General features: G+C 37.4%; 1 protein-coding gene and 2 non-coding genes across 5 annotated transcripts in view; all 3 read right to left on the bottom strand.

Annotated features, from left to right (window-relative positions):
* Positions 1–11,030, bottom strand: part of SF3B3 (splicing factor 3b subunit 3) — a 42,191-nt gene extending 31,161 nt beyond the window's left edge. The window contains exons 1-8 of one of the 3 annotated variants that reach the window (XM_011380647.2): positions 10,897–11,030; positions 8,075–8,212; positions 6,754–7,080; positions 5,862–6,034; positions 5,148–5,289; positions 2,647–2,759; positions 566–703; positions 313–416 (exon numbers count right to left, since the gene is read on the bottom strand). In XM_011380647.2, the coding sequence (XP_011378949.1) occupies positions 313–416; positions 566–703; positions 2,647–2,759; positions 5,148–5,289; positions 5,862–6,034; positions 6,754–7,080; positions 8,075–8,144 (1,067 nt within the window). In that variant the 5' untranslated portion in view covers positions 8,145–8,212; positions 10,897–11,030. Of the gene's footprint in view, positions 1–312; positions 417–565; positions 704–2,646; positions 2,760–5,147; positions 5,290–5,861; positions 6,035–6,753; positions 7,081–8,074; positions 8,213–10,702 lie in introns of all 3 variants that reach the window. The other 2 variants (XM_011380648.2, XM_011380646.2) reach the window with 2 other exon arrangements.
* On the bottom strand, positions 951–1,041 carry LOC111731817. Its single transcript, XR_002777328.1, has one exon. It is a non-coding gene; the product is annotated as a small nucleolar RNA SNORD111 (small nucleolar RNA).
* On the bottom strand, positions 6,375–6,454 carry LOC111731818. Its single transcript, XR_002777329.1, has one exon. It is a non-coding gene; the product is annotated as a small nucleolar RNA SNORD111 (small nucleolar RNA).
* Positions 11,031–11,163: the final 133 nt, after the last annotated feature.

Here is an 11,163-nt window from a genome sequence, read left to right as displayed (position 1 = left end):
TATACTGGATTTCCTTTTTCTCTTTAAATTTATACAAGTGTTTGTGGAACATCTGTTTAATACTAAGTTGTTCAATAAGTATTTATTCAATAAAATGTCCAGAAAAAAACTCAGATCACTTCTAAAGGTATGCAGCCACTCACAGGTACAAATCAAAGCCACTGAAGTAGAGGAAAATAACCAAGGAAAAGAATGTCAAAGGGAAAGGAAGACAAAAATTCTGAGGAAACTAAAACATTCTTGTGAAAAGCTCTGCTCCTGAAACTATTACAGTAACCAGGGTGAACTAGCATAATAAAAAGGATTACTCACTGGTTTCCAAATTCTGATGCTACAAAAAGGAAGCCTGTTTTAAGCACACACATAGCAGCAGCAACAGGCACAGTATCAAAATACTTGAGCCGGATTTCAGTTACCTGGAGTGAAAAGAAAAAAATTCTTGTGTGTAGGCAAGTGAAGGTAGACCATGGAAGGAAGGCCAGTGTTCTAAGACAGTACAATCAGAGTAGCAAATAAAATACTGTAAAAAATACTTTCTTCCTCGCTTCTATCACGGTTTGCTTACCATATCTTCATCTGTCTCCAAAGTAATCTTGAAGATATCGCCCTGCTCAGTTTGGGCCAAAAAGAAGAACATCGATTTGGTCTTATGGGTGGCAGAGCAGACAAAAATCATTCCTCTTTCAGGGTCATCCAGGTCATTCTAGCAAAATCAAACATACAACCAACATCATCTTAGAAATGAGTACTTATACTTAAATTCAGCACCTTACCAACAGGAATTATACAGGCCACCCAAGGCCTAGAGGCAACTAGAGCCTCTCTATACAAGCTTTGACTCAAATGCAGCCTGCTAGCTGTGGCCACAAAACAAAAATCTAAAGTTTCCGGTATGCTAATAAATACTCAACAAAGCCTGGATACCAAAATACAGCCACAATACCACTCTAAAGCCTAATGAGGTCGGTAAGGCAAGAACTATCTCCAGAGAAAAACGTCAGAAAAGAGACGTATTCTTTAAAGAATCATCACTTCAGGCTCTGAATAAAACTCTTCTGTGTCCATGACACTACTTTCATAAGACCTTTCTACACCAACTTCCTGGATTACGAAGAGGTTATCACCTTGGCTATGATTTTGGATTTTTTCCAAAATATTCCCAACATTCTGTATTTCTCTCACTGAATGAGCTCTTCAAGGGCAAAACACGTTTTAAACTTCTTTGCAGCCCCAAAGCTAAGTACAGTGCTCAGTAAACGTCTCATCAACCAAAATGAATTTCCTCCCACCTCTTACCAAGAAGCATTAAGTTTCTTCTTAGGTTTTCTAAAATTGATGTTTTCTTACTTGGATATCATGTATTAAAGAAAATAAATAACTCCTAAAAGGTTTAACTGCAGAATCTATAAATTAATATTAAAAAGATAACTAACCTGGGGCTGAGAGGAGACTGAGGAAGCAGAGATGAAACAAGGTTACCTACGTGCTGATAACTACTGAAGCTGGGTACACAGACGTTCATGATATTCTACTTTTGTATATATATGCTTAATAATTTCCATAGTAAACTGTTAAAATTAAAAGCAATAAAACACTGTTTTCAACCACCAAAGTAGAAACTGGTTAAAGGGAAAACTACTAGGTGAAAAGATGTTGAGAAAAAGGACATTTACAGTTTCAAAGTTCACTACCAGATTCCACGCCAATTACAGAAAGGAAAAGGTGCCTTCACAGAGAGCAGAAATACACCCACTCAACAAAGTGAGTGACTTAGCATCACCAATGAGACAAACCAACATTGTGGGCCCCTAACATGATCTAGTAGGAAATATATGTCACCACCTTAATAATTCAATTAAAAATATTACCTGGACATAATCGTGAGGAAAAGATCATGGGAGAGACTATAAGAAAATCAGCCCAAACTCTTAAAAAATGTCAGTATAAGACCAAAACAAACAAAAGAGAGAGAAAATATTCTAAATTAAAAGAGACTAATGGTAGATATAAGGAAACTTTTGGAAACGAAAAATATATAAAGTAATTGTTATTACATAAAATGGTAAATTTCTTAGGCACAATACTGGTAGTGTGGTTATGTACAAAAATGTCCTTCTTAGGAGCCTTATCTTAGGAGAGTCCTATAGTAAAAAATGATGTCATCAACTAATTTTCAAATGGTTTAACCTAAGAGTTAATATGTGTGTACACACACACACACACACACACACACGAGACAGAAATGCAACAAAACAATAATTGGTGAATCTAAGTGAAAGGCATACAGTAATTCATCGTCCTATTCCTTAAATTTTTCTGTATGTTGGAATTGGGGGGAGGGGGAAACAAAAAGAACGAAAGACAATTTATCTCCAACAAATAAATATTCCTGGCCTCTTCAAACTAGAAACGTTCAGAAATTTCAAACTGATAATGTCCACAGGTTCCTCCAAAATGGAAATTGTGTTAGCGTTTAATTCTCTTTCTCAGTTTTGCTTCTACTAAAATATTTTACCGGCTTCATTAAAAATAACATTTACAGAGAAACTGAAACTTGATAACAGATAAACTAAGAGCCTACCACTGTAATTACAAAAATTAAGTTCATTTCACAAACACAAATATATTTTCTGACAAAAACTTTACCCGTCTCCTGGGAATTGGACAGCGGATATCGGGCTGGTCACCAAAGTTCTTGTAAGTGATATAGTTTTCAGAGCAGATCAGCACTCCACTTGGACCATCTGAACCTCCTGGAACTGTCAGAAAAAATAAAACTTAGCAACGATTTGACATAACTATGAATTACAATATAGCTTTCGATTCCTTCTCTCCTTCACTTAATGAAGGCATAATGTGCCTAAAGATGAGAAACATTCCAAGTGTTGCTTTCTCTTGTTATGCTAGAAAAGAATGGAGCAGTTGAGTGATTCAGCCTGTCCATAATGCTGGTAATGCATCTAAATTTTTAGCTCCAAAGACAGAACTCAGTTCCCAGCTTCAGATCTACAATCCAACCACCTACTGGACACACACATGGATAGTCCACTGGCACCTTCAAAATACAATGTGTTCGCATATTTAAGTTCCTTCCCAAATGTATCTGTTTTGCACCTTAAAGAATACCACTTTCAACAAAAGGACCAAACCAGAAACCTGAAAGTCACTCTTCAGTTCTCTCACCTCACAAAGCCCTAATGATTCTAGCTCCTTCGCAGCTTTCATGCTACCAATCTCTTGGTTTAGTGAAACAAGTTCCTGACCAATCTCCTGGCTTATAAATAGCCTCCATTCCATTAGGCAAAATGTAAGCAAATACAGGCATACCTCATTTTATTGCACTTTGCAGATACTGTGTTTTCATCAATATCAAGGCAAGACTCTCCACCAGCAAAAAGATTACAACTTGCTGAAGGCTCAGATGATGGTAAGCACTTTTAGCAATGAAGTATATTTAATTAAGGTATGTACATTGTTTTTTTTTAGATGTGTGCTATTGCACTTAATATACAATAGCAAAAACATAACTTTTACATGCACTGGGAAACAAATTCGTGACTCGCTTATTGCAATCTTTACTGTGGTAGTCTGGAACTGAACCTGCACTACCTCCAAGGTATGCCTGATTTCTTCAGGATATTATTCCTCTACTTAGACTCCTTCAGTGGTTACCACTCCACCACTAACAGTACCCCAGCCCTTTAGCTCAAATGATTCAATCACAATGAGCTTTCAGTTCTTTGAATCGTGTTCTTTCTTGTTCTTGGGCTTTATGGTATACTGTTCTCTTTATCCACGAGAGAAACTCCTCCTCCACCCACACTGTACTTAGATAACTCCTAACTAGTTCTTAGGTATCAGCTTAAAGAGTACTTCTCCAAAAAGCTTTCTCCAACACGTCCTTCTTTTCCCTGTTAGAGACTCCCTTCTTTACAATGTCATGGAATTAGCACACCTTGACTATTTTTTTTTTGTTATATACATATTCACCACTAGACTCAATTGGGCATAAAGGGAGACACTGTATCTAATTTTTCACAACTGCAGTCCCAGAATTCAGTACTCTTTTCACATATTGACTGTAAAGACTAAATGGACACCTGATGACAGAATGAAGCTCTCTAAATGAAAGGTATAGTAATAAATTGCAGCAAGTAATGAGATGTTATCTATTCTTCAAGGTTCTTCTGCTTTATAGGATCCTCCCTAAGATCTGATGCTCAAAAATAAGTGCTGTCTTGTATTATTATTCTCCAAAATCCTCCACCAATGTATTTCATTTTAGACATTAATCCAAGTGCAAATGACTCAGAAGAAAAAGGACTGAATCACTGTCTTCCCCAAGACTGCTGAAATTTAGATGATCACAAATGTAGCTATCCTTCGTCTTCTAATAAATTAAACTGATACTGATTTTCTAATGGTGAACATCTTTGAGTACCTACAAAAATCTTACTTAGCTATGATGCATTTAAGACATCGCTGAATTTGACTTGCCAAAGTTTTACCTTTTTGTATCTATAATCATAACTACCCTCTAAGTTTTTGTTGCTGTCCTCTTCCAGTTTTGGCACTAAAGTTATGCTAGGTTCATAAAGTAGTACAGTAGTTTTCATTCAATTTCTAGTCTCTGGAGAAATTTATGGTCCCTGAAAATTCTGGACCTTACCCTTTTGAAAAGAGATTTTTGACTACTGTTCCAATTTTTTTAATGGATGCTGGTCTATCTAGGTTCTTAATTTCTTCTTAGATCAATTTGGTAACAGTTTTCTAAAGTATTTTTAATTCATCTAAGTTTTCAAATTCATGGACATGATTTATCTTGTTAGGTTTATTCACTTCTTGTGTCTTTTCAAAGACCTAGGTTTTGATTTTAACAAGAGTGAAAGATTGACTATAGTCAAAATATCACGGGGACCAACAGCAATCAATATTCCAAGCTGACTGTTCTCCATCCTTTCTTCTCTGCCCCCACTAGAGAATAAGAGCTTACCACTGCATGAACTTCGAACCTTATCAAAACAGACAAGGCACTGAAGTTTACAATAATTTAACTAGCTTCTAAAATCTGTTAAATAAACCCTCCCAAATTTGGGCATAAAAGGGATCAGGCAAAATGGTACAGAGCAACTCTGAAAAAGAAGTACCTGTAATAAGGAAGTTGCCATGTTCCTCCAAAGGTTCACTGTATTTTCGGACAACATGATTTAAACCAAGGTCTAACTCATAGAAAGTAAGCGTCTGCTGGGTATTAGCTGCTGCTTCCCCTGTTGGATCATTGTCTGCTTCCTATAGAGGAGTACAGTGACACAAAGACTAATCAGTACCATAAAATCAAATTTCAGAGCTGTAAAGACATCAGGATTCTATTTTACAAACAAGGTCCATCTATTTTACAGGCAAAGGTCCACTGATGCCAAATGGTTTGCCAAAGTTCACACTGCTAAATAATGGTAAAGGTGGAACAAGAACTCAGATCTCCTAATTCTGGTTCTCTCTACTAGAGGATACTGCCTTCCACTCAAGGGAACGAATGGTGTGCTCCACCTTTTACTAACTCCCTGCAAAAAAAATATCCCAAATAGTTTCACTCCCCTTTTCAGGCAGCTTTCCCCAATAAATATCCTGTTTCCACAGGGAGATTGTTCAAATCAGAGCGAAGTGCTATCACATTGTCAGGTAAGCTGTGAAACATTTTAAAGAATTTCAGTAAAGCATTTGGAATATAGAAAAGATTTGTTAGCAGAAAAGAAATAATATTTGAACAATGAAGAAAATTATCTTAGGAAAGCACTGAGGTGACTGGAAAAATAAAAAAACAAAGGAGAGAAAAGCACATACACAGACATGATCCCCATTACCTCATAATCCATTTCCAGACAAGCAAACATTGGATTTTCAAATCCCACATCTACTCCGACCACGTGATACACTAAAGTGTTTGCTTTGTGGGCCTCCAGGGGAGATGAGATGGTAAGCCGGGCTGCAGCATCTCTGTTCAAGATATACACCAATTTCTGTTTCTCAATGGCACCTATTGTTGAAGGAGACAAAAACACACAAGATTTCCAGGTAGTGAATAGAAGGGCTTAAAAAAACAGCTAGATTCTTATCACAATTATTTTTTAAAAATCAGAGAGCCAGAACTGTATACGTATATTAGGATTTGTTCTCTATCGTTAAAACAGACAACAGCATCATTTAGCCACCTCCTTCCTAATAGGGATCATAATATCCCACTAACTCTTCAAAATATCTTAGGGTGCCCTAGATTTAATGAAATTGGGAAATGAAACAATAATTCATTAAATCGCCAGCTTTCTTTCAATTAGATTTAGTCATTTTGTGACTAGTCAGAGAGGGCTGCCCTCTAGAGGCCTGATCAGATACACAGAATTTTCTTCAAGAGGTTTGTCAGAGAAGAGACATGAATGTGAATCATCACTTCAGGCTGATAAAAGCAACCGTACTCATGTCTAGTAATGTAAAATCATTTCGTTGTAGTCTTTTTTGCTACAGATAAAGTAAAAAATAGAAAAACATCTATTTCTAACTAGGCAGGAGGTAGAAAAAGTATGTTAAGACTTTTCCCATTAATTTAGAAGGAAAAGCAACTCTATGCCAAGGAATTAATCCACATATGATGCGAACTTTAAGTTGTTTTACTGGCACATTGCCGAGATCACAGCATTGTCATCCTAAACCGAGCATCCGTAACAGTCAGAGATGCACTCAATAGAGCAAGTTACTCACTAATCATAACAGCTCGCCCTTTGGGATCCACAGCTAAGAACTGGCCAGGAACAATGCGGCGGCATCCACTCTTGCCAAAAGTTTCTTGGTGAATTTTCTCAAACATATTCTTAGATGGCTGGTATTCCAGGATAACAATCCGACCTGAGTCACTGCCTACCACAATGTAGTCTTTGGTGCCACCTGTCAGCCTAAAGGCCATAAGGGATCGAATTACACCAAATACTTCCACCGTAAGTAGAGTGTGTACTTTGCCAGTGTTGGGATCAGGGCGAAGCAGCTCCAAGATCTTCCCACGGGAAACAACAATTTCCTGTTGTTTGGTTCCTAGAATGCCAAAAAATGAAGATCATGAAAAACTGGAATTCTTCCAAAAAGTAACCTGCCTGAATCATAATGCCATTAAAGACAGATATAACTGAGTGAGTTGGGGGCTCAGTATTTTAAGTTAACTTATTCTACTGGAAAAGGTACTTTTCCTACAATTGAAATGATCTAACAAAAGCAGTATCAAATAAAAGCTTTTAAAAATGTTTACACAAGTTACTTTTTTAAAAACTTCATTTTCCTAACATTTGACATCTGTCTGCATAATTGAGCATTGTCCATTAATGGTATAAATACATGTTTAGCTTCATAAGATCAAAAATCTCCGAAGGCTCTTTCTAACCCATCTTTTGGGCTAAGATAGCATATTAACATTTTGTGCAGTTTGATCTGTGTCTCAAAGAACTTTTAAAGCTTTTAAAGCTGCCATCTAAAATATGCTATTTATTTCTAAACACACTCCTAAAGTTTATTTGCTTTCATAACTGCAATCAACACCTCCTAATGCATCACAGTCAACTTGTCTTCATCTACATAATTCCACCTGAATGAGTTGTCTCAACTTTAAACTCAACCGTTTAAAATAACTAAGTTCCTCCTTTCCCAAACTCTCACGCTAGTCTCAATTAACCTGCTCTTAATACATTTTCTCTGCCATTCAGGCTGGAAACTCATGTTCTTCACTTTCTTTCTATCCCCACTGTCAGGTCTTCACTATCTTAATGGCTTCCCATCCTATCTCATAGCCCACTCTTACCCATTCCAATCCAGTCCCATTTGCTCAGTGCTACCTCTTATCAGGCCACCTTACTTGCCAAAAGTCCTTGGGTATCAGCTAAGATCAAGTGTGCCAAAGTGCTTTGGAAACCATAAAGCATTATATAAATTAATGATTAAATTTTTTTCCTGTACAAGTACAGGAAAAAATATGAAGCATTAAAACGAGTAATATGTAATATGTTACATTCAGAAGGATAATAACTGGAAAACTTACCAGAGAAGTTGCCATGAATGGCAAAGCTGATGCCAGTGGCTCGTTGCAATGTCAGGTTGTACAGAAACATGGTGGCAGCAATACTGAGTCACCCGACACTCCACAATCCAGTCACTGGTTACACCACGTCAAAGTAAGCTAAGAGAGCATAAAAGCAAAGTAACATCAACTGGGAAACTGGTAACACTTCTGTATAGGAACTTCTGGCTGATAGCAGGAGAACCAGTAGAATAAGGCCCATGAAAGAATGACATATTTATAATCAGAGTTCCTTTCATATGCCAGGCACTTTACTATATACTGTCGCTCATCTCATAAGCAATCTATCAAGTACTTAATATTAAAACTCATTAAGAAAACCATTTTATAGATGAGAAAATTATGGTTAAGAAATTAAATCACCTGAGGTCACATAACAAGTGGTAAAAACGTTGGGAGCTACATCTGTACCATTAACGCAACACTATTTGCTTTTTCTGCCACAGAAACTAAGGTCTACCTTTACTTGTATTTGAATAGGCTACACGTTCACAAGGTTCAGAATTCAAAAGCTCAGTAAAAAGCTCCCTCCACCCATTCCCTAGCCATCCATTTCTCCCTGGGGGAATAGATTTCACCAAGTTATATCCATCTTGCCCTTCCAGATATTTTCTGTATGGGTAAGAAAGAATGTACACTAATACTGTATTTTATCCCCACTTTTTAACTTAAGGTTAGGTACCATATATTGTACACTCACATTATACTTTTATTTTTTCATTATTTTCTCTATCTTGGAGATAGCAAAACACAAAAGGCTTTCTTATTTTTATTTTACAGTGGCAGAGTATTCCACTGAATGGGTATATTAGATCTCATTTAGCCAATACCCTACTGATGAACATTTGTTCCCAATTTCTTGCTATTATGAACACTGATGCAAAGAAAATCATTCACTTATAAGTAATTTATACATTTAGAAGTATCTACTATTAAATATGAAACTGCTAAATTGAAGATTTAAACATCTGAAATTTTGAGAGCTATTACCTTTCAAAGAAGTCACCAATTTATATCCCCAGCAATATTTGAGTCCTTATTTCCCCACAGCCAGACCCCTGCTAATCGGATAAACACTGGTAACTTAGTGTAGTGTTCACTGCATCTCTCATACAGCTCTGTATTCAAGTGATTAGAATTTAAAATTTAAACCAACACCATCAAAAACTAAAAGAAAACTGAATTCCAGCCACTTCAGGCCTCCCTAAAAGAGTACAGTCTTGGAAAAGCGTTCCTATCATCGGACAGGACTGCAAACTTATGTATAACCTCTACCACAAAAGAATCACCCAAAACTACACCTACACATATACTGCTGGAAAATAAACTGACTTGTTTTACCTCAATTATTCAGAGACAAAAGCAAGAGAATTTGAGAAATCTAAGTAACCATTGTGCAATTAACATAAATTTGGTTTTGTTAAGTGAGAAAAGGTAAATATCTTTATAATCATTTCTGGGTTGGGCAAAAGCAGGGTGACCTAGAACAGAAAAAAATCAATCCTGTAGGCAGGAAATGTATATAAATTTTTCTACTTGAAACTAAGGAACACCTTTAATGCCCTAGGATCCCAGAGAAAGGTCTAAGGAGAGATAAAAAGTAAGGGAAATCACCTACAAATAGAAATACAGAGTAAACACATGACCAGAGTCAAGGATGCACACGCAGAAGAACTTTCTCCCTTGGGAAAGTTCCAGGGAAAACTGCGCTCAGCTTAAGTTGGAAAAAAACAGGCAGAAAATATATTGTAATCGCTCTCAATTGAAAAATAGCAAATGTAATTCTTGTATTTAAGTGTCTGTACTCTCTGGCATTGTGTTCTAGCCATAAAATTTCAAACAATTTCAAAGGTGCAGGTGTAACAAAATTTATAGTAAAGCCAGTATCATGCTGTCAACGTGATCCATGTCATTGTATTAACTGCATTAAAAATAAAAAATTGTTTAAAAAAAAAAAAAAGTAGAGGAAAAGACAGGTTACTTCTGAAGCCCCGAAAATCTCCCTCCAGGCTACTTTTCATTCTTTATAGCTGAAGAACTCAGACTACTTTCCAGTTCCTTTGTAACTGATGCCATCCATTCAGATCCCTGGGACTCAACTTCCCCAAACCTGATTAAATACAGGTTTCCCAGCTATTATTACCTTGGGAAATGGGGAAAGGTGCATTTTGGAAGATCAGCGGCGAAAACCTGGTCAATTTTGTGATTTCCTCCACTTCGCTCTCTTGTCTATTACTAAAAAAAAAGAGCCTGCGAATGCTCATTCCATCCCTTCTCATGTGCCAAATGAACATAATCGCATTTTAAAATCCCAAATCTTCTAGATATTATTTTCCCTCACTTTGCAAATGATGAAACTGAGGATCAGAAGAAGAAATGTTACCTAAATACCAAACAAATTCAAAGCAGGCTCCAAAACTATTTCCGTTATTTACGCTTATAATATGCTGGGCTTTTTCACCTTCCTGTCCGTGTCCTTTACTCTCTCCAAGAAAAGACGTCCCTCCCGCCTTCTTACATCTCGCATAGGTCGAAGCCCCAGGGCCTAAAAGCTAGGCAATCTCTAAAAAGGTTTATTTTGAACCAGACCTCTTTTATCGCTGTAGAAAGAAACAGGGAACAATTCCTAGTAGCCGCATTCACACGCTCCTCTCGACCTCCTCCTGGTCCCCTGCCCGGACATAGGCTGCCTCCGGGACCCCCACCAGAAACTCAGCCCAACCTCCTATATGGCCGCTCTAGTCCTCTGTAGGCCCGGGGAAGTCGGGAGGCCGCTTCTTTACCCTGTAGCAATGAGGATGGCGTAGTATCCAACGGATGCAGAATTTCTTCAAGGACTAAGGCATCGCCAACGCCAAACCGCCGGCGTTCGCCATTAGCTCTCAAGTCAGGGACCTTCCGGTTGGCGCGCGGCGGAAAAAGGTCCCCAACCGGAGCCTGAAGAATGTGTTTATAATTTTTATAATGCATTGGTCTTGCATCCACGCCCCATTGAAAATTATTTAAACACATCTTATGACAATCACTTTTTTCAGAAGAATAGAACATGA

This window comes from Pteropus vampyrus, unplaced genomic scaffold (genome assembly GCF_000151845.1).
Source record: "Pteropus vampyrus isolate Shadow unplaced genomic scaffold, Pvam_2.0 Scaffold399, whole genome shotgun sequence".
NCBI classification, from domain to species: Eukaryota; Metazoa; Chordata; class Mammalia; order Chiroptera; family Pteropodidae; genus Pteropus; species Pteropus vampyrus.
The sequence above is the reverse complement of the archived record's forward strand: the minus strand, read 5'-3'. Positions and strand labels throughout refer to the sequence as shown.